Below are 23,340 nucleotides of genomic sequence, written 5' to 3' on the forward strand. Positions count from 1 at the left end.
TTGTGGAACACCCACTTTGTTCCAATGACTCTTGCACCTTTTGGTCACTCTTCAAGAGTCAAAACTTCATTGCGGGTGAAGTTGTTCAACTCTTCATGCATAGCATTTATCCAATCTGGATCTTGAAGAGCTTCTTCTACCTTAGTAGTCTCAAAGCAAGAGACAAAAGAGTGATATGCAATAAATGAAGCAAGTTTTTGTGAGTGAGTCATTACACCCTTTGATGGACTCCCTATGATGAGATCTTGTGGATGATCTTGTAGTAGAGATGTGTTTCTTCTATTGACCACTTGAGGAGGAGGTTGTGGAGCATCAACATCTTGTGCTTGTACCACCATTTGATCATGGGAGATATGAGTGTCTTCATTTTCTACTCTCCCATCTTTTTCACAATCTTATGGCACATTTGATGAAGAAGGTGGATTGATCACTTGTACATCATCTTCATCATCTTAAGGCTTGATGTCTCCAACCAGAATGTTCTTCATAGCCTCCCTCAATGGTTCATCACCTACATCATCAAGATTCTCATGTGCTCCTTAGGAGCCATGAGATTCATCAAATTCCACATCATATTTTTCTTCAACCAAGCCGGTGGCATGATTAAATACTCTATATGCTTTGGACTTTGATGAGTAACCAACAAGAAAACCAATATCATAATATCTTTGAAACTTCCCTAGGTGTTGCCGCTTCTTGTAGATGTAGCATTTACAACCAAACACCCTAAAGAAGGAGATATCCAGCTTCTTTTCACTGAGCAACTCATAAGGTGTCTTGCCAAGGAGCTTTTGAAGGAATAGGTGATTGGATGCATAGCATGTGGTGTTGATAGCTTCCGCCCATAGAGCTTCAGGGGTGTTGTACTCATCTAGCATTATTCTTGCAAGAGTGATCAATGTCTGGTTCTTTCTCTCAACTACACCATTTTATTGAGGAGTATATGTTGCGGAGACCTCATACTTGATCCTAACTTCATCACAATAGGCTTCTATGTTTGTGTTGTCAAATTCTTTGCCGTTGTCACTTCTAATCTTCTTGAGCTTCACTTCAAACTCATTTTGTGCTCTCTTGGCAAACTTCTTGAAACAAGATGTAACTTCAGATTTGTCATGAAGGAAGAATACCCATGTGTATCTTGAATAGTCATCAATAATCATAAGACAATAAAGATTTCCTCTCAAACTCTTGTATGTTGTTGGTCCAAATAAGCCCATGTGAAGGAGTTCTAGCACTCTTGTGGTTGACATGAAAGCTTTTGTTGGATGAATATTTGCAACTTGCTTGCCGGCTTGACATGCACTACAAAGCTTGTCCTTCTCAAACTTCACATCCTTCAACCCTATGACCAAATCATTCTTCATTAGCTTCTTGAGTGAGCTCATCCCAACATGAGCAAGTCTTCTATGCCATAGCCACCCAAGTGTTGTTTTGGTGAATAGGCATGTCTTCAAGTTAGCATCTTCGAAGGTAAAGTCCACTAGATATAGGTTGTTGTATCTAAAACCCTTGAATATCACTTGATCATCATCCTTCTTAGATACAACAACTTTCTTCTTGGTAAGCAAGCATTGGAAGCCAAGATCACATAATTGTCCAACGGATAGCAAGTTGAAGCTCAATGAAGCAACATATAGCACATTTGAGATAGAATGATCATTTGATATTGCCACTTTGCCCAATCCTTTAACCTTGCCCTTTGAGTTATCCCCAAAAGTGATTCTTTGTTGTCCATCTACTTCTTCATCTAGTGAGGTGAACATATGAGGATCACCGGTCATATGTTGTGTGCAACCACTATCAATAACCCAATGACTTCCACCGGTCTTATAGTTCACCTACACACAAGAGATCAAGCTTTAGGAACCCAAACTTGTTGAGGGCCCTTCACCTTCTCAACAAGTGACTTTGCTACCCAAATTTTCTTAGGCCTATTCTTGTTGGGAGATCCTAAGAACATAACTTTCATCGTCCCACTAGAATCCTTTCTAAGCATGTAACGAGCATTGAAGGCAAAATGTCTAGCATGCTTGGGCAAGGGTTGTGGTGGTGGAGTTTGGCACTCATGAGCAAAGTGGCCTTCTTGCCCACACTCAAAACATCTCTTTGGCTTTGGCTTTGACTTATGTTGTTGTTGAGCTTGAGCCTTCTTCTCTTGGTTTGCCAAGTACCCAAAGCCACTTCTATCCATCTTCATGACGATGTTTATTACTAGCTCACTTTGAAGATACTTGCCTCTTGTGAACTTGCTCAATCCAATCTTGAGATGCTCTTTCTCCAACTTGAGCTTCTTGTTCTCTTCCTTGAGTGCATCATTGTTTTTCTCTTCCTTGAGCTTCTTGTTTTCTTCTTTTAGTTTCTCATTCTCAAGAATCAAATCACCATCATGATCAAGAGTTTCTAGCACAATAGTGTTGTGGGTTTTGATCTCTTCAAGATCTTTCTTGAGCTTTTCATTGTCATTCTTGAGCTTGATAAACTCATCATAATCATCGACCTCAACCACTTGCTTGCCCTTGCTACTAGAACTTTGCTCAATGCTCTCAATGATCAAATCATCACATGATGTAGCTATATCAATCTTAACAACATTGTTAGTAGCATCATGTGGCTCATTAGATAAATATTCTTAAGCAATGACAAGATTATCATGATTAATCTTAAGAGTAGTATATTCATCTTTTAGCATGTTGTGGCTAGTGATGAGCTCATTGTGTATCCTCTCAAGTTTATCATGTTTATCTTTAAGCTCCTTCTTAGAAGATTTGAGCTCCTTGAGTTTGGATGATATCGCATCATTTGCTTCTCTAAGCTCAACACTAGCCTTTTTGGCTATATCACATTTTGCTAAAAGAGAGTCATTCTTAGCTTCTAGTTTTTCATTTTTAGCTATACTATTTCTAATTATCTTAGTGTATTGATTTAGCAACTTAACAAGATCATCATAAGAAGGTGATTCATATTCATCATCATCACTATCACTATCATCATTGCTAGCATGTTCATCACCACTACTATCATCATTTGATACCTTGTGATCACCCTTGGCCATAAGGCATAGGTGTGTAGAGGATGATGGAGGTGGTGGTGGTGAAGATGATGAAGAGTCAATAACAATGGCGGCCACATTCTCGTTGTCACTATCATCATCGGATGAGCCACTAGATGAATCAATGTCTATGAGCCAATCACCAACGATGTATGCCTTTCCACTTTTCTTCTTCTTGTGGAAGTCCTTCTTTTTGCCATCTCTCTTCTTGTATGGCTTGTTTTTCTTCTTCTCATCTTCTTCTTCATTGCTTGAGTCATCTTTCTTGCCCTTGTACTTGTTCTTGAACTTGTCTTTCTTGGGCTTGGTGCATTGGTGTGCTAGATGACCAAGTTCTCCATAATTGTAGCAATCCATCTCGGAGATTGGCTTCCTTCTAGAGCTAGTGAAGAACTTCTTCTTCTTGTCATCAAACTTGATGCCACTCTTGTTGAGCTTCTTTAACATCTTGGCGGTTCTTCTCACCATGAGAGCAAGACTTGCATCATCAATTTCATCATCACTTAAGCTCTCATACTCAAGCCTTGCTTTGCCCTTCTCTTGGCTAGCTTTGAATGCTAAGTCTTTTTCTTTCTTCTTAGTAGAGGATGAGCTATCTTGTGGTGTGATGTGCATTTACATCTCATGAGCATTGATCTTTCCCAAAATTTATGTTGGTGTAGCGGTGGAAAGATCACCTTGATGAAGCACGGTCACAATATGCCCATATTTGTCAGTGGGGAGGACACTCAAGATTTTTCTTACAACATCGGATGGTTGCATTTGAGTGAGTCCAAGCCTATTGACTTCCTCTACAAGAACATTTAAATGGGAGTACATCTCATTAGCACATTCTTTAGGAAGCATCTCAAAAGAATTTAGCTTTTTCATGACTAGATGATAGCGTTCCTCACGCACACTCTTTGTTCCCTCATGGAGCGCACAAACATCCGACCATAGTGCATGGGCGTCTTTGTAGTTCCTCACCCGATTGAACACATCTTTGCAAAGGCCTCTAAAAATGGTGTTTTGAGCCTTTGCATTTCATTTCTCGTAATTCAACTCATCGCCTTGTGGGTGTGCGTCATCCTGAGGTTTTGAAAAACCTTATGAGGCGGCTCTAAGAATTCCAACATCTAGAGCTTCTAGGTACACCTCCATGTGGATTTTTCAATATGGAAAATCATCCCCTCAAAGATAGGAGGAGGACCATCCCCGTGAGACATCTTTCTCTAGGCGGTTAAGCCTAAAAACATGAGCATGAGGCTCTGATACCAATTGAAAGGATCAAGATGCCCAAGAGAGAGGGTGAATTGGGCTAATTCTAAATTTCTTTACAATAATTAAACCCTATGGTTAGCCCAATTAACCCCTTGTGGCTAGAAAGTGTTTCTATTGATCTACCGCATAAAAGTTTAGCAACCTATGTTCCAATCCTACTCTAGCATGGCAATTCTATGAATGTAAATGACAAGAATTGAATTGCTCAAAGTAAAGAGAGAAGGAGGAACGCAGCAATATTTTGCCGAGGTATCAGAGAGTCATCACTCCTCACTAGTCCTCATTGGAGCATCCGCGCAAGGGTGTAGCTCTCCCTTGATCCACGCAAGGATCAAGTGCTCTCTACGTGTTGATTCATCGACACTCCATCGTGGTGAATCACCCACAGCCGCTCACAACTTGAGTTGGGTCATCCACAAGCTTCACTGGATGAACACCAAGGTTCCAATCACCACCAAGCCATCTAGGTGATGGTGATCACCAAGAGTAACAAACATGAACTCTCACTTGACCACGACAAGCCTAATGAGAAGGGTGGATGCACACTTTGCTACTCTTGATCTCACTAATGAGGGCTCTCTTTGGGATTCTCAAATCTCAATCACCTCACTAGGACCTTGCTTTTCTTGGCACTCTTAAAGGTGTTTCTCAGCTGTTGAAATGAGCAAAAGTACCCCCTCACATGAATTGAGGAAGTATTTATAACCTTGGTTGAAAAACGAACCGTTATGTGCCTCTGCGGGGTGACCGGACGCTCCGGTCAGTTCTCCCTGAACTCCAGTGTTAATGTGGTAACCGGACGCATTCGGTCATGATTTTCCCTCTCTAGAACCTTACTGGAATCGATCGGACACTGGCTCTCAGCGTCCGGTCACTTCGTCTCTCAGCGTCCGGTTGTACCAGATGATTTTACCTTGATCAAATGAACTGACCGGACTCTGCGTCAGCGTCCGATCACACCGGAACCAGCGTCCGTTCAGTATTTGACCCTCCATTCACTTACAACTCTCGATCATACGTGAATGAAGTTTGCTCCAATGGATCTAAGGGCTTTTTAGGAGCTACCTAGCGCTAGTTTTAGCAAGTGTGCACCACACCTAACCCACTAGACTCACCTAGGTCAAGCTACCCGTCCATACCCCTCTTAATAGTATGGCCAAAGGAAAAACAAAGTCATAAACTACTCTAAGTGTCTCTTCAACACCAAACGACACTTAGAACTAGTTCATCCTTAACCTTGTCGTCCATCCTTTGAAAATTGAAATGATTTCCATCATAGGGGCGTGACCACCATAATAGCCCAATCGATCTCCATTACCGTGACCTAACTTAATTGCCTCTACAAAATACACGTTAGTCACAGTAATCACGTATTGTCATTAATCACCGAAACCCAACTAGGGGCCTAGATGCTTTTATCAACCAAGTGAACCTTGGGAGAAAATCACCGTGTCAACATTGTCTTGATCATCTTTAGGGTGGTTTGTATTCTGCGCAATACAAGCTTGTATTTACATTTTATACATTGTGCTTGTGTAGTTGCTCTTGTAATTAGTTAGCTTGTGTAGCTTGCTAGTTACCTTCTTGCTTGTATAGCATAGAAGTAGTTCCCTTGCGTGACTAATTTGGTTTGAGTAACCTTGTTAGTCATATTGCTTAGTTTGTGTAGCTAAGTAATTTATGCTCTCTAATTTGGCTTATGTAGCCTTGTTATTAAGCATTGCTAGTGAGCTTAGGTGGCTTTGTGCTTTTACTTACTAGATTGTGTAGGTGCTCTCTGGTTTGCTTAAAGTACTAGTTGTATAGGTTTGTGTGACCTTGCAAGCTAGAATTGGATAGGTGAGCACTAGCTAGCCCAGCACCTTTGTTGCCTCTTTAGGATCTTTATAAGGTGCTTATGAACTTAGAGGGGTGTAGTCTTGGCTAGACCGATAGTTTTAATTCCACATTTGTTTCGGTTAGCCGACATGATTAATTTTAGAAAGAACTATTTACCCCCTCTAGTTCGCCATCTCAACCCTACACCGCCACCGCCGTCCGCTGTGGGCATCGAAGCTAGCACGCGCAGCGCTTCTGACCTGATGTTGGTGGCCGTGGGGGCTGGTGCTGGTGCCCCACTGCCGCTCGACCCTCCTCACCCTCGTGTAGATGCCTACGCTAGGGAGCGCGTGCCTCAGCCACTGCCGGTGCCTGTGATGTCTCCTAGGCATGTGGCAAGGAGTTGGATCCTGACCCCGACCCCCTCGTCATCCTCCAACCACCAGTGCTCAACCCTTCTAGATTCGCCCCATCACCAGCCGCCCCTCCCCTTCAGCACCCAGATCCACCCCCACCGTCGCTTGATCTACCCATTGATGGGTGCCCCTCCAGCGCTCACCCAGGGGTTAGTGAGATCGAGGCCTCCATCATGCCACCGCCCGAGCCTAGCTTGCGTGGGGCAGGTGGCCATGCCAGCGTTCGTGCCGCTAGCCCCAACCCCAGCCTATCGGTGGCCTTCTAGGCGCCTATAGCCACCTCACCATCGACGGTTGGAGGGATGGTGGACGAGACATTGGTTGTCGTCGAGGATGTCCTAGATGACAAGGACAAGGAGGAGGATGTGGCTTGCTTGGGCAGTCCCTCGCCATCCTCCCTCTCCGCGCATGCTCCCCCGTTCTTCCCCACCCGTTAGTTATCTAGCAGGAGTAAGTTCTGACGTTGGGAGGAAGACCCCGGTGTAGGTAGTTCTAACGACGAACTCACTTCTCCTGCCACGTGCTCGTTGTACCTGGACGTTGCTCGCAAAGCTCTCTGGGCCACGCCTCCACCGCCGGCTAGGGCTCTAGACACGGTGCAGTGCGTTGTGGAGGAAACCCGTTCGGTGCCTGTAGGGGGGAAGTGGCATCATTGGTGTAGGACCGCTGAGCCCAATAGCTGTGGGACTCAGCCGTTGAACGTCGCACATGTGGCCACGCAGCGTCGCCTTGGTTCACAGCCAACGATGAGAGTTTTGGTGCACCAGCGACTCGGCCCACGGCGTAGGGCACCTGTGCCTAACATGTTTCGGCAACCCCATCGAGGGCCCATCATCGACGCCGATGGATTCTAGATTGTTCAGAGTAGTCATCGCAGGTGCTGTCTGGGTAGTATGGCACCCAAACGCCATTGCCCTGTCCTGTCGGAGCTTGTGGGTCTATGCTTCAACTGCCTCATGCACGATCACATCGCCGCTTAGTGTTGCTCCCTATCCTGCTACTGGGATACCAGCCATCGGGCCAAGGCGTGCAAGCATGGTCGTTCGTCGGCGTGCAAGCAAGGCCCTTCACCGGCATGCAAGCCTTCATCCTTGGTGGCGCGTCACCCAAGACAGAGTGCCTTTAAGGAGCATCGCCCAACTGGTCTGAGGTGACCTAGCTTGTCGCTGGATTATCACGTCGTGCCAGGTCAGCGGTCGACCATACCATCTTTGTCACTGCAGTAGCGCCACAACAGCATCCTGTCGGTACCACCACCTCTGGGTGACATTGATAACCATCCCAAGATCAAGGTCTTTGTCGTCCATAGGACCGTGGAGCTCGCTGCATCTGGAGCGGACCTCTCCCTTATTCTCGTCGCACTCATTGGTGGAGACCAGCCAGCCATCACACCAGAGGAGTTCCAGGCACACCTTTCCTCGAGGTTCCGTGGCCGGGGTCTGTGCTTTGCTCGGGGGGGGCTTTGCATGCGAGTCTTAGCAGGTCAGCCACTCTAGCATCATTATGCAGGAAGGCGAAATGCAGATACAAGCGGTGCACCTTGAGCCTGAGGGCGCAGTGGACCGTTGCTTGGAGGTTCAACGTTGGGACTTCGATCCCATGCTGGTTGAGGTGGTGGCATGTCTGACCAAAAGGCCACCTCAGGCAGGTCTCATGAGCCACGACATGTCAGAGGTGGCCCAGGCGGTGGACCTGTGCCTTTCAGGCCTAGACGAGTGCAGCTCGGGCCAAACCTCAGCAAGGCCCTCACTCTTGGAGCTAGAGCAAGCTAGGGGATCCCCACCCTCGGTCTAGGTTGACTTCCCTGTCAACCAGGAAGGTGCAGATGGAGGTGGCCTAGCCACAACGACTACTGACGGTAGTGCACCTAACGTGATGGCCACAACGTCGACTGAGGACTTCATCGCTACATTCAAGAAGCCGCTCATGATGCCTGTCTTGTCATCACCTCCACGACTGCGGCTAACCCGGGCTGCTAGAGCTTGGGCGAGGGAGCTAGACTACTCGGAGCTCATCCCCAAGAGGAGCACTGGGCTTGCCGCCAAGTGCAGGCAAAGGAAATAGAAGCCTGAGGCTCAGGCGTGGCAGGTGATGATGAAACGTCTGGGGCTCGAGGTGGAGACTGAGATACCTGATGAAGCCTCATTCGAGGAATTCCAGACCGCCTTCACCCTCCCCCTTTCAACGTCGATGCGGGAAGCCATGCAGGTCCTCTTCCTGGGTAGGAACCAGCGGGCCTAGACGTTCGCTTTTGTCTAGCCGATGTGGTCACAAAACACCTTTCCTATGTAATCTTTTCTAAGTGAATCTAGTAGCTAGGTGGTAAGGTGTGCGTTGTATCACGAAGGTTCCTCGCTTGCGTGGCCATGCACGGATGTATTGTTAACTTTTTCCTTTTAATGAAAAATGGGTGAATGGCCCGGTCGTGAAAAAAGCACTTCTATCGACCAGATTTGTCAGCATTTTAGGTGGCTTGTCAACCCTAGGGGACCCCGCTGTGCATGTTTTCCCTGGAGGCATTTGTGGATTTTTTAGGCAAAGAACGAGCGTCTAATCGGCTTCATCAATCTGTTAGTTTGCCTCGTCATTGGGATCTCCTTCTGCCTCCTATCTACACCATGTGTGGCTTCGGATGATCTAGTCCCTACCAACGTGTAACCCGAATTGACGTCAACGCCATCGTTGCGGTTGCGGTGTACCTTTAGTTGTGGGTTTCTCCTTTAAAATAACTATGCAGTTATTTTCACTAGTTGTGCTGGAATTCACATTGGGCTTGGGCTAACCCTAGAAGGGTAGTAATGTATATTAGTCATACATGGGCCTCATGGGCCTAATACACTCATACTCTCATACTCCAACACCCCCCCCCCCCCCGCAGTCTGAACTACCATCGCAGCGGAGTTACAGACTGGACATGAAAAGAAGCACACACACGAGCCCCCCCACAGACGCAACTAGCCACCAATGATGTTGAGGCTAGAGCGAAACTCAGTGAAGGTCGATGACGGGAGGCCCTTGGTGAAGATGTCGGCAAACTGGAAGGTGGTCGGGACGTGTAGGACCCGAACATCGCCGATGGCAACCCGATCACGGACAAAGTGTAGGTCGATCTCCACATGCTTGGTCCGTTGGTGCTGCACGGGGTTGGTGGAGAGGTACACCGCACTGACGTTGTCGCAGTAGACCAGCGTGCTCTGGGAGAGAGGGCTGTGGAGCTCGGCAAGGAGCTATCGGAGCCAGGAGGCCTCAGCCATGCCGTTAGCGACAGCTCGGTACTCCGCCTCGGCACTGGATCGGGAGACCACCGGCTGGCGCTTGGACGACCAGGACACCAGGTTGCCGCCTAGAAAGACAGCGTAGCCGGAGGTAGAGCGCCGAGTGTCCGGACACCCGGCCCAGTCGGCGTCAGTGTAGACGACGAGCTCGGTGGAGGAAGACCGCTGAAGGAGTAAGCCATAGTCGACAGTGCCGTGGAGGTAACGGAGGAGGCGCTTGAGCGCAGTGAGGTGAGGCTCTCGGGGATCATGCATGTGAAGGCATATCTGCTGCACTGCATAGGTGATGTCTGGCCTGGTGAAGGTGAGGTACTGAAGGGCACCTGCAAGACTCTGGTAAGTAGTGGGGTCTGCCACGGTGGTGCCCACAGCCTCTGACAGCTTGCCCTGTGTGTCAACTGGAGTAGAGCAAGGCTTGCAGTTAGTCATCCCAGCACGCTCCAGGATACCAAGAGTGTACTGCCGCTGGTGAAGGAGAAGGCCGGTGGGGCGAGGCTCAACAGTGACCCCGAGGAAGTGGTGGAGCACACCAAGATCCTTCATAGCAAACTCCTGCTGAAGAGAGGCGATGACACGGCTGAGTAAGGACGGGCTGGAGGCTGTGAGGACAATATCATCAACGTAGAGCAGCAGATAGGCAGTCTCAGCTCCATGGTGATAGATAAATAGGGACATATCCGACTTGGCCTCCACAAACCCCAGTGTCAGCAGGAAAGCAGCAAACCGAGAGTACCACGCCCGGGGGGCCTGCTTGAGGCCGTAGAGAGACTTGTTGAGCCGGCAGACCATGTCCGGACGAGAAGAGTCAACAAACCCGCTGGCTGGCTGTAGTAGACTGTCTCGGTGAGAGTCCCGTGGAGAAAAGCATTCTTGACGTCCAGCTGATGCACAGGCCAAGAGCGACTGAGAGCCAGGGAGAGCACTGTGCGTACGGTGGCCGGCTTCACCACGGGGCTAAAAGTCTCATCATAATCGACTCCAGGGCGCTGAGTGAAACCCCGAAGAACCCAGCGAGCCTTGTACCTCTCAAGGGTACCATCAGCCCGCCGCTTGTGTGTCCAGATCCACTTGCCGGTGACGACGTTGGATCCGGGTGGACGGGGCACCAGATCCCATGTCTGGTTGACGAGGAGAGCCGCGTACTCCTCTTCCATCGTGCGGCGCCAATGAGGGTCCGACAAGGCGTCGCGAACGGAAGAGGGTACAGGAGAGATCTGCGGGTCGTCGGGCATTGTTGTGAGAGCCCGGGGCCACAGGGTACCAGCCGCGTGACGCATCACCATAGGGTGAACATGCCGCGGTTGTCGGTGAAGGAGTTGCGGGTGGTACACCGGCGACGCGACACGGGCAGCCTGAGGCGGCGGCGGCGGTGTAGGGGTCGCCGGCGGAGAAGGAGCCACCGGTGGTGTAGGCGTCACCAGTGGAGAGGTGGACCCCGGTGGTGCCGGAGGCAGCGTTGCCGCCGGCACACGGCGCTGGTAGACGTGCACCGGCTAGGCGAAACGCGTAGGAGGTGCGACAGGCGGCGTCCCCGGACCCGCTGCGGACGGAGGGGTAGGGGCAGCTCCGGAGGGTGACGCCTTTGGACCCGGGCAGGGCGCAGGGCCAGGGGCGTCACTGGTGGGCGGCGAGTGGGGGCACGGGCCCGGCGAGGGGCACGGGGAAGCAGTACCTGCAGGAGACAGCGGTAAAAGCGGCTGGACCACCGTGTCAGTGGGAAACAGAGAGAAGGGGTCAGGATCGGGGGTGGGAGATGGTGTGGTGGTGGTGGAGAAGGGGAAGACAGACTCATCAAACACCACGTGGCGAGAGATGAGGACCCGACGGGAGGTGAGGTCAAAGCACCGGTACCCCTTGTGATCCGGGGAGTACCCAAGGAAGACACACAGAGCGGAACGGGGAGCCAGCTTGTGGGGAGCGGTGGCAGTGGTGTTAGGGTAACACGCACACCCGAAGACACGAAGGTGGTCATACCGAGGAGGGGTACCGAAGAGAGCGTGGTGTGGTGTGGGAGCCGGGCAGGCAGCGGAAGGAAGGCGGTTAAGGAGATAGGTGGAGGTGTGCAGACTCTCGGCCCAGAAGCGAGCAGGAAGTGACACCTGGAGCAGAAGGGTGCGCATGGTGTCATTCGTGGTGCGAATCATGCGCTCGGCCTTGCCGTTCTGGGAGGAGGTATACGGGCAAGACATGCGCAACTGGACACCGTGAGAGAGGAAGAAGGCACGGGAGGTGCCGTTATCGAACTCACGGCCATTGTCACACTGGACGGCCTTGATGGTAAGGCTGAACTGAGTAGACACCCAGGCGAAAAAGTGGAGAAGAGTGGTGAAGGTATCTGACTTTGCACGCAAGGGGAAAGTCCACGAGTAATGCGAGAAATCGTCAACCACCACAAGATAGTATTTATACCCAGAAATGCTGATGACAGGAGATGTCCATAGGTCGTAGTGTACAAGATCAAACACATGCGTAGCATGTGAAGAAGAAGAACAAAAAGGGAGACGAACATGACGGCCCAGCTGGCACGCATGACACAAGTGCTCATCATGAGCCCGAGTACAACCAATGTCGGAACTGCGACTAAGCTGTGTCAGAGCATCACGTCCAGGATGGCCGAGGCGACGGTGCCAAGTGGTGGAAGAAGGAGTGGCGGTGAAGGCAGCTGACAAAGTAGACGGTGACGAAGAGGAAGCAGACGTCGGAAGCCGAAGGGTGTAAAGGGGTCCCGTGCTGTCACATCGGAGAAGAGGACGCCGAGAAGCCAAATCCTTTACAGTAAGACCAGAAGAGTCAAATTCAACAGAACAGGAATTGTCAGCTGTAAAACGACGAATAGAAAGAAGGTTGTGAACCATAGAGGGTGCAACAAGAATGTCAGGAAGAAGAAAGGAACCATGAGTGCCGGCGGCACCCACGGACGTGACTGGAATACACGAACCATTCGCGACCATGATGGACGAAGGATGAGAGGGAGAAGGAGGGTGAATAGAGGAGAGTATACCAAGGTCTGGAGTAGTGTGGTAAGTGGCACCCGAGTCGGCAATCCAGTCAGTACCGGCAGGTGGTGTCAGGGCCATGGTGCTGAAGGATCTGGCCAAGGCCGCCGGGTTCCAACCGACAGGCCCGGGCAAGGTGTCGGGAGGTGGCACCCACGAAGATGCGCCGAGAGGTGTAGCCCACGCAGACGGGGAGTAAAACCCCGGAGGAGCTCCAGTGAGCAAGGCCACTGGTGGGCGAGGCTCTCCACCTGGAGCCGGGAAGGGCCACATGGAGATGCGCCCCAACCACGGGTTGTGGAAAGAGGGCCAGGCTGCACCCCGTGGAGTCGCGGGCGACTGGTGGCTCCCTGGAGGAGCCGGTGTGTGGTGGCCCCTGTGGCCCCCACGCCCCCCTCCACGGCGACGGCGGCCGCCACGGCCCCCCCCCACCCCCGCCCGGCCCGGGGGGAGGAGAACCAAGAAGCGACGACGGCGGTGGAGCGAATGAACGCGCCGGAGGAGTAGCGGCCAGGGCAGTCGAGGAAGACGAGGACCCTGGCGCAGAGGTGGACCCTGGCTGGACGCCCTGAGTGAGCTCCTCCATGACAAGGTCATCACGGACCTGCAGGAAGGAGGGAAAGGGCCTCTGTCGGGTGATCCACGTCCGGAGGTGGGCGTAGCGGTCACTGAGCCCGCGGAGGACATTGAGGACCAGAATGCGGTCCTCCACGGGCCAGCCAAGGTCGCCGAGGGAGTCCGCCATGCTCTTCATGCGCCGGTAGAAATCGCCAACGGAGAGGTCACCCTGAACGAAGGTGCGGAAGCTCGCATCGAGACGCAGGGCCCGGGCTTCGGCATTGCCCAGAAACTGGCCCTCGAGCGCAAGCCAGGCCCGGCGAGCGTCAGCAGAGTTGCGGACGAGGTCGTGGAGGTCCAGGGAGATCGTCCCGATGATCCAGGAGAGGACGACGCTGTCAAGGCGCAGCCACGATGGGGTCTGGACCGCGACCGAGGCGTCGACTAGGACGTGGTCGTCGAGGGCGTAGCGGCGGAGGGTGAGGAGAACCAGGTCCCTCCAGCGAGCGTAAGAGGGCGACTCAGGCTCGAGGACGACCGGGACGAGGAGTCGGATGTTCTGGACACCCCCGGCCTGGTAGTGGAGCTGAGCCACGTGCGGGTCGGCCGGGTCGTGCCAGATGACCGTGGTGCGAGACGCGCGGTGACCCGTCGAGCCTGAGGAGGTGGCCGCGGTGTCGTAGGATGTAGGGAGGACGAGGAGCTGCTCCGCCTCAGCGATCTGGCGGGCCAGGGCATCAGCCGCGTCGCGCTCGCGCTCCAAAGCGAGGGCGGCCGCCCGCACCCGGGCCTGGCTGTCTGCAGCAGCAGCCTGTGCAGCCACGAGAGCGGCGGCGAGAGCGGAGTTGGCCCCTGCCGTCTGGAGAGGGGCAGGGGGCGGCAGAGGAGGGGGAGCGGGGAAGAAGAAAGGCTCCAGGGTCTCCCCCGCGCCCCCAGCGGCAGCGGCGTGGCTGCCTGCGCCTGCGCCCGCCCCTGCAGCAGCGGCGGCGGCGGCAGTGGGCAGGCTGCCCGTGTCCGCGCCCGCGGCGGCGGTGCCGCCTGCGCCCGCGCCCGCAGCGGCGGGGCCGCCTGCGCCCGCGCCCGCGCCCGCGCCGGCACCCGCGCCCACGCCCGCAGCGACAGCGGCGGCGGCCGGGCCATCCGCGTCCGCGGCAAGGGGGCCGGCGCCCGCGCGCTGGGCCCACGACGGGTAGGGAAGGGAGGGGAAAACGTGGAAGTAGGTTGGGGAGGGAGGGGGAGGGGGAGGGCGGCCAGCCATGGCGGCGGCAAGAGGCCGGCCGGCGGCGCCTGGCGGCTGGTTGGGGAAGGGGAGGGAGGAAAGCTAGTCTGATACCATGCTGGAATTCACATTGGGCTTGGGCTAACCCTAGAAGGGTAGCAATGTATATTAGTCATACATGGGCCTCATGGGCCTAATACACTCATACTCTCATACTCCAACAAGTTGGGTGAGCCGGCGAGCTGCATTCCAGAGCGAATTGTTTTAGTTGTGCCGTCGGGTAGGTTTAATTAAGGGGTATTTGGATCAAGAGACTAAAGTTTAGTGTCTGGCACATCAAATATTTGGATTTCAATTTGGATGATTAAATATGAGGCAATTATAAACTAATTGCATGAACTGTGACTAATTTGCGAGATAAATTTATTAAACCTAATTAATCCATGATTAACATATGTTTACTGTAGCACCACATTCACTAATCATGAACCAATTAGTCTTAATAGATTCGTCTCGCGAATTAGTTATGACTTATGTAATTAGTTATATAATTAATCTAATTTAATACTCCTAATTAGTATCAAACATTCGATGTGACAGGGATTAAAGTTTAGTCCTTGGAACCAAACACCCACTAATTGGCTTGATGCTTGGACTGAGTTGGCTCAGGGTTGCTTTCTGAACGAGTAGCCGTGTTGAGTTGTTTATTTGAAAAGTTGTGTTTTTTTAGCTTGGTTTCCATTAAAAAACTAGGATGACACTCCTAATAAAAATTAAGAAAATTAACTTAAAGCTTTTGCCATTTTTTTATGTAAAAAAAGCCTCGCCAGACGAGCTTTCTATTAAGTGACGGAGACAAATAAGAGGGGCAAAGGTCGTTGGAGACAGAGAAGACGCAGGAAGCGTGAAGGGGAAAGAAAAAAAAAATCAGGTGGCGGACTAGAGGAGACAGATACCTAGGTAGATTTTAGCTCTCTCGTGTTTGATTTTTGAAATTGAATTCATTCTAACAAATTATAATTTAGACATATATTAATTAAGCTATGGAATATATTTATATACTATTGTTAACCATGCAAGAAAATATTTATATGCTGTATTTCTATTATAGGAAAGCGAGTTGAACATTACAAATATAGCATTGTCATTTATAGAATTAATTTACATCTCTCACCTTATGAATTTGAGATAGACATATATGTGAACTTTGAAAAGTCGTAGACTCTCAAATTCTAAGCTAAATAGCATAATCCATTAAGTAGATTCCAATTCTAAGCTAAATAGCATAATCCATTAAATAGATTCCAATTACTCCAAAATGAATCCAAACGCCCTTAGAAAACTCATAAATTCTATGTCAACAAAAAATAATCAGAAATTTCAGAGTAAAACCACGCAACCCCACTCCAGTCAAAGTTGTCGTCTACGCTCACCTAAGTCGTCTGTGTGTCTGCCACCCCTAAATATTTCGTTCGTCAATGGCTGCAACGAGGTCCACAGCTTGAGGACCGGGGCGCGGTCCAGGACGCAAGATGGCGACCTCATCGGGCGGCCTGTGGAACGTGCTCGGCGAGGCCTCGAACGTGGCGCAGCTGATCGGCGTGGACGCGCTCGGGCTGGTGTCCATGGTGGTGCAGGCCGCGCTGGCGGCGCGTCGCCACCGGGACGCGTGCCGGAGGCTGGCGCAGCATGTGGAGCTCGTTGGCGGCCTGCTTCGTGAGCTGGAGCTCTCCGACCTGATGCGGCGAGAGGCCACGCGACGGCCGCTCAAGCAGCTCAGCGGCGCGCTGCGGCGGTGCTACGCGCTCGTCACGGCGTGCCAGGACTGCGGGTACCTCCGCAGCCTGCTCGTCGCCGCTCGGATGGCCGACGAGCTCCGCGCTGCGGAGAAGGAGATCGATATGTTCATCCGCCTTATGGTCGTTGAGAATACTCATGGTCGTCGTCGGGCTAAGGTACGCGCCTTTGGGCTTGTTGATCACCATTCACCAATTCACCACTACAAATTCTGATGATCCCATGGTTTTCTAGCTGTGTTCAGCTTGTAATTACGGCTTGTTATTTTGTTTCGTTCATAATATCTTTGAACCGATTCTTTCAAGTGGTATGCTGAATGATTGCTTCTCAATTGAGGTCCATTATTAGCATTTGCAGCTTAGCAGTTAAGACAACTTCGTATGGACTTAATGCTTCTGAAATTCATTGGCCGTTGTAAAAAAAATCTTTACGACGTATGCTGGTCAAAATCTGCCTGTTTATCAAACAATAATATTTGTTGTTTCGTTTTATCCTTGTTTGGCAGTCCACAGAGGATGTTCCAAGTGTGATTGCAAGCTGTACAAACCTCCATACAAGGTTGAAAACTTCTTCAATACGTCTCTTAAAAAAATAATTGTATGTTTCACAAATTTTATCTAGTGAGTATACCCATTAAGCAAGATAGCACGAAGTCTGTAGCAAACTAGCAATGGCCCCTTGGGGCTAAACGTCAAACAGCTTTAAAGCTGGAACATAATGTGACAAATTGAAAAGCAATAACCTTATTAGGAACGGCCACTTAACAAAGAGCTGGCAGGCGAGCAGGCGGCCGCACTAGATGAGGTTGGCAGTGCAGTAAGGTTTTTAAGCATGACCGCGGCGACGCTTAGTTGAATCGAGCAGTTTTTTCTTATTAAGCACATTTGTGGCTCATTCAGTATTGTGAAGGTTGAACCAACACCATGTTTGATGAATTGGGACTATGGGGCTGTTTTGTTGTATGCACATAAGGTGTTCAGTGAAATTCTTGTGAGTACTTAGGTTACTAATTTCAGCGCTTCTGTTGCCCCTCTACACTCACAAGTGGTACAAGAGCAGTTAATTATCAAAGACACATATTAGATTGTTGATTTGCATAAATATGGCATTTTGGGAGACACATGATAGATTGTTGATTTGCATGAATATGTCATTTTGGAAGTAAGCAAGTTTGTTGTCACTTGTTGACATTTGGCTATTGAAAGTTTTGTTCATGTTGGTTCAAGGTAGACATTTTTGCGGCATACGTATGATGTAAGTCATGAAGCTCTTATGTTGAACATGTCACCATCTAGACAACAATTTGATGGTGCATTTGATCAATCTGCACATCTTAGAAAATTATCCCCGGCCATTATTTGATTGCTATGTCTTAGTAATATGGTAGAATTGAGACTTAACCCAATATGTTGTCTCTATGTTTGATGCTTTATATGTTCTCTTATTAAAGAGGTTGCTTCAGAAGATTTGCATAGAGAGTTGTTGTGGGTGTCATAATCTTGTTGTGGCCATATTTGACATCAATAGAGAATAACACTATTGATAGTGGTGGTAATAGTTTTATGGAGAAAATGGTGGAAGCTATTGGAAATTCTTATTCAAGGAATATGTGAGGCTTGCTGTTGCAAGGTTATTGGGTACTTCTAGGATTGTTCTTTGGCAAAGTTGGCAGGTTGAGGTGGATGACACATTTGGTACTCTTTGTTGTCTTCTATCATTTGGGTGAGCCTAGGTAGTGCTATCTTGCTCAGTTGTTGTGGTTTTTTGTATCTTGAGTCACTCTACTGGCTGAAGTTCTAGTTTCATTTGTTCATATCATTTATCTACGTTAATTGTGGTTGCCACTTTTGAACCTACTTCTGGTGTTCAATTTGCAAGGCGTTTGCTTGATGTGTAGACCTATCTGGTACGTCTTCTTTCAGAATTAGGATGTTAGTTGGTAGTACTCTTATGCTAACAATTTGATGTCAGTTGTTGTGCTGAAGAGATTTGATCAGGTGTCTCATCTGACCTTGGCCCTCTCCATCATATCGTCTTGTCTCACTAGTGGATCGAAGGGACTAACGCGGCTTATCGTTCGCATATACTAACTCTAAAGTTTGATCTCGCATCTCTCGCAATAGCAGCACCATCACAGTCAGTATGTCGACCTCAGGGAGTATGTCGTCATGACCTATCAAGTTCATGCTTCTTCGTCTCTCTACCGATGATTGCTCTGCTAGCAGTCATGACGTCCTTGACAACATCTGCAGCACCTAATATGTTGGCATTTGGTTGAGTTTCATTGGAAATTACATTAGTTTAGGGTCCCCCCCCCCCCCCCCCCCCCCCCCTCCCGCCCCGCACCCTTCTCTCCCTCCGCCATTGGCTACAAGGCCAACCTTGATCTCCTGGCCACAACCCTCCCTAAGAACATCGCTGCCTCTTTCGAGGCCCTCTTCATCACCAACACACGATCGAAGTCAGTGCCATGGCAATGACGATGTGTTTCCACCTGTGCCACGGCCCCTTAAGAGGACATGCAATGGTTATGCGTCTGCCGTCATCTTCTAAGACCGCTATGTCCTTTGCTACTCTCATCAACTCCAATACCATTGATAGATTCGGCAAGGTCGTTGTAAACAGGACGGAGGGGCAAATACACGCCTGGCATGACCTAAAATATACCTCATATCTCCATTACTCTTAATGATTTCCTATAAATTGGCCCAAGGCGCGATCCAACATATCACTGTCAGTTCGTGGTTACAACCATAAGTGATATATCACTGTCACTGTCTATCACAGCCGGTTGTAGACATGAACAGGTAGTGAAAACCTACCTATCACTATGGATTATAGGCATTTTTTCATTTCTTTCTTTGTTTCTTGAGGCAGTTTATAAAGACCTGTAAATAGTTCTTCAAAAATCAATAAAAGCTCAGTAGGGGGAGCACCCCCCCTCCCGTTTTTCTCAAAAAAAAAATGATAATGATCATTGTTCGCAATGATACTTCAATAGTGATCTGTAGTAGTCAAGTAACATTCTTTGTAGGATGATAGGGAGTATTTGCACTAGCGGCAATCGTAGCGCAGGCTTGAAACAGGGAAAACACCAGGTAGTATCACAGAAGTGGCGGAGGACAAAAAAAAATTAAGGTACGACCAACTCGGTACCCTAGATAAAGTGCCTCAATCTACATATCATAATCCTGAATTTACCCATTCATCAAATCAAAGCGTCTAAGAATACAAATAAGAAATAATTCGTGTGAGACTTATACCACGTAAAAAAAATGCAAATTGCAATATTATACCCCCTTCGTTTCAAATAATAAGTCGCATTGACTTTTTTTCATCTATTTTAATATGTATCTAGCAACTTATAATTTAGAACGGAGGAAGTACCTGTCACTTTGCCGTTGCCTTCTCATTTATTTCCTATCCATATTTACTCTTACGGTGGTACCTGAATTATTGAACAAATGAACCTACAGAAAATTATTGAACAAATGAAACATAAACAACAAAAAATATTGAACAAATGAACTTGCAGGGATATATCTCCGTGGCCAAACCACGGTATAATAGGAGGCGGCTAGGCGCCATGCATGCATACCGAGCCTTGCGCTACTGCACGATAGTTGTACCTCGATCGAGATGTGAAAAGGGGAGGTCATTGGGCAATCTGATCGATACGCTGAGAGTCTACGTGCCGTGTTACCCTGAGGAGTTGTTATTAACCTGATCTCATAGCGTACGTGATTTTGCTAATAATATATTTTTTAAAGGTCATTATTACTTCATTAGAGAGCCACCATATACTTTTGCTCGAAGTATTTTGGTGTATGCCCGTGAGGCCAAAGTTGTTAGCCTAACTAGTAAAATTTAATCTAGTATAATATTAGTTGCCAGCCCAAATAGCTGTTGTTTTCTTCTTCGTTCGTTGTTTCTTGTGCGTGATGAGCAGGTGGGGATGGTTATTTGGGCAATCTGACACACTGAGTGTCTGCTTTGTTACCATGAGAAGTTGTTATTAGTCCTCCTAACTTGATCTCGTAGTGTACGTGGTTTTGCTAATGTATATATATTTTTAAAAGAATCACTGGGTACTTCGTTAGAAAGCCACCATACTTTTGCTAGTACTGTATTTCTTTTTTATTATTATTAGAGGCTCTCCTATGGTTGCGGTGGAACTGAGGATTTTCCGACTTGGGATCGGGATGTATCGATCTGTATGCGTAGATGAGCCGACCAGAAAAGGGAATTCGACCCCGATACGAGTTCAGTCCAGTCCAGTCTTTATATTCTACATCTAATATTATACTAGATTAAATTTTACTAGTTAGGCTAACAACTTTGGCCTCACGGGCATACACCGAAATACTACGAGCAAAAGTATATGGTGGCTCTCTAATGAAGTAATAATGACCTTTAAAACATATATTATTAGCAAAATCACGTACGCTATGAGATCAGGTTAATAACAACTCCTCAGGGTAACACGGCACGTAGACTCTCAGCGTATCGATCAGATTCCCCAATGACCTCCCCTTTTCACATCACTACCGGATACAGGAGATTTGCCGAGTGCTAGGGGCACTCGGCGAAGTCTCAAAATCACTCGGCAAAGGCACTCGGCAAACGACACTCGACAAACTTGTTAACGGCAAACGCTAGTTTGCCTAGTGTTTTCTGTTGTTGCCGAGTGCCCAAAAAACACTCGGCAAACTTTTTTAAAAAAAAATTAAAAAAGACACGCCGACACCACGCCCGCACCACCAGCACCGCCACCACCACGCCAGGGAAGAAGGGAGGGCCCCACCACGCCACACCACCACCACGCCACACCACCACCACGCGCACGCCACCATGCCCAGGCCGCCAAAACAGCCATGCCCGTTGCCGCCGGATCTGGAGATAGAGGGCCGGGAGGGGGCCGACACCACCGGATCCGGGAGAGGGAGGAGGGGAGGGCGGGGCCACGCCGGAGAGGGAGGAGGAGGGGGCGCTGGATCTAGGAGAGGGAGGAGAGGAGGGGCGCACCGGATCCGGGAGAGGGAGGAGGGCGGGGCCGCGCCAGATCCGGGAGAGGGAGAAGGAGGGGGGCGCGTCGGAGAGAGGAGGAGGGGGGCGCCAGATCCGGGAGAGGGAGAAGGAGGGGGGCACATCGGAGAGGGAGGAGGGTGGGCCGCGCCGGATCCGAGAGAGGGAGGAGGAGGGGGGCGCGCCGGATCCGAGAGAGGGAGGAGGAGGGGGGTGCGCCGGAGAGGGAGGAGGGCGGGGCCACGCCGGATCCGAGAGGAGGAGGGGCGCGCCGGAGAGGGAGGAGGGGAGGGCGGGACAACGCCAGCGCCGGAGAGGGAGGAAGGGAGGGAGGGGAGGGGGCGCGGGATCCGGGGAAGAGAGGGAGAGGAGGGGGCGGCCGCACCGGATCCGGGGAAGAGAGGGGAGAAGAGGGGGAGGGGCGGGCGGATGGCGGGGGAAGAAGGGAGGGGAGGGGGTGGGCCGACGACGGGGAAGAAGGGGAGGGGGCGGGCCGCCTACGGGGGAATCAAGAAGGGGGGGTGGGGCGTCCGCTGGGGCGGGTAAAAAAGTGTTTTTTTTCTTTGCCGAGTGTCCTAGATCTGGGCACTCGGCAAAGTTTTTTTCATTTTTTTCTTCTCCTTCTTTCCCGGAAAAAAGATTTTTTTCCTTTGCCGAGTGTCCTAGATCTGGGCACTCGGCAAAGTTTTTTTTTCATTTTTTTCTTCTCTTTCTTTCCCAGAATTTTTTTTCTTTGCCGAGTGCCCTCTCGGCAAAGTTTTTTTTTCATTTTTTTTTCTTCTACTTCTTTCCCAGAAAAAAGATTTTATTGATTTGCCGAGTGTAAAAAAAAACAGTCGGCAAATCCCCTTTTTGCCAATTGTTTTTTTTTGACACTCGGTAAACCCCATCTTTACCGAGTGTTTTTTTCGAGTATTTTTAGCGCAGCACTCGGCAAAAAACTTGTTTGCCGAGTGCCCGAAAGAATACACTCAACAAACATAAAAACACTCGACAAATTTGACGTTTCCGGTAGTGCATCTCGATTGAGGTACAACTATCGTGCAGTAGCGCAAGGCTAGGTATGCATGCATGGCGCCTAGCCGCCTCCTATTATACCGTGGTTTGGCCACGGAGATATATCCTGCAAGTTCATTTGTTCTCAGCCTGGGCACTTTTTCACAAAACCGAACACCGAACCGAAACCGAACCGAATAGTCGGTAGTTCGGTTTTTCGGTTCGGTTTCGGTTTCCAGTTCTGTGAAGTTCGGTGTTCGGCTTCGGTTTCGGTTTCTATGCAATACCGAACCGAAGTACCGAGAAACCGAACCGAACCCTATTTTTTTCCTGTTGTTTATCAAAACTGATGGAGTACTGTGGTTTATTATCAAGAATGAACTGCAAATTTATAATATTTGATTTGAGCATTGAATTGTTAAGTTTGTAACAGTCTTGAGTCTTCAAATAAAATACCGTGCTGTGCTGTCAGTTCTAAATCCTGTCTGATGTTTTCTTGCATCGGTTTATTCGGTTTTAACCGAAAAACCGAACTAAAAAACCGAACCGAAATTGGTCGGTTTTTGGAATTTTAGCAAACCGATCGGGGGTCATTTTCTGAAAACCGAAATTTTGGAAAACCGAAAAAACCGAACCGAACCGTCGGTTAAAACACCCAGGCTGAATTTGTTCAATATTTTGTTGTTGTTTATGTTTCATTTGTTCAATAATTTTCTGTAGGTTCAATTGTTCAATAATTCAGGTACCAGCTGCTCATCACGCACAAGACAACCCAAGAAGAAAACAACTGTTATTTAGGCTGGCACTAGAGGACCCGTATCTGGGCTTAAATGTGGGCCGAGCCCTTAGCTTTTTTACCAGCAGTTTGGCCGGTCCATGCCCATTACTCTAATGTCCTTTCCTTACTCGTTTGCTCTGCCTCGGCCCAAGA

The 23,340-nt window shown here is 49.5% G+C and overlaps 2 protein-coding genes and 1 pseudogene across 2 annotated transcripts; 1 reads left to right on the plus strand and 2 right to left on the minus strand.

Annotated features, from left to right (window-relative positions):
- Positions 1–9,770: 9,770 nt before the first annotated feature.
- LOC136526506 (uncharacterized mitochondrial protein AtMg00810-like) lies at positions 9,771–11,050 on the minus strand. Its single transcript, XM_066519155.1, has 2 exons — positions 10,633–11,050; positions 9,771–10,417 (listed from the first exon to the last, which is right to left on the minus strand). Exons 1-2 carry the CDS (start codon positions 11,048–11,050, stop codon positions 9,771–9,773), a joined length of 1,065 nt encoding a protein of 354 aa, XP_066375252.1.
- Positions 11,051–12,885: 1,835 nt separating this feature from the next.
- LOC136526507 (uncharacterized) lies at positions 12,886–14,630 on the minus strand (annotated as a pseudogene).
- Positions 14,631–16,082: 1,452 nt separating this feature from the next.
- LOC136526508 (cell number regulator 13-like) lies at positions 16,083–17,390 on the plus strand. The gene is made up of 3 exons (XM_066519156.1): positions 16,083–16,546; positions 16,894–16,946; positions 17,288–17,390. Exons 1-3 carry the CDS (start codon positions 16,124–16,126, stop codon positions 17,388–17,390), a joined length of 579 nt encoding a protein of 192 aa, XP_066375253.1. The 5' UTR covers positions 16,083–16,123.
- Positions 17,391–23,340: the final 5,950 nt, after the last annotated feature.

Source organism: Miscanthus floridulus, chromosome 19 (genome assembly GCF_019320115.1).
Source record: "Miscanthus floridulus cultivar M001 chromosome 19, ASM1932011v1, whole genome shotgun sequence".
NCBI classification, from domain to species: Eukaryota; Viridiplantae; Streptophyta; class Magnoliopsida; order Poales; family Poaceae; genus Miscanthus; species Miscanthus floridulus.

Bases quoted from the DNA above. Each gene is read 5' to 3' on its own strand.
- LOC136526508 (XM_066519156.1), top strand. From the start codon at position 16,124: ATGGCGACCTCATCGGGCGGCCTGTGGAACGTGCTCGGCGAGGCCTCG. The intron at 16,547-16,893 runs GTACGCGCCTTT...CTTGTTTGGCAG, and splicing joins ATGGTCGTCGTCGGGCTAAG to TCCACAGAGGATGTTCCAAG. The intron at 16,947-17,287 runs GTTGAAAACTTC...TGGCTCATTCAG, and splicing joins TGTACAAACCTCCATACAAG to TATTGTGAAGGTTGAACCAA.
- LOC136526506 (XM_066519155.1), bottom strand. From the start codon at position 11,050: ATGCCCGACGACCCGCAGATCTCTCCTGTACCCTCTTCCGTTCGCGAC. The intron at 10,418-10,632 runs GTTTGTTGACTC...TTGTCCTCACAG, and splicing joins CTACTACAGCCAGCCAGCGG to CCTCCAGCCCGTCCTTACTC.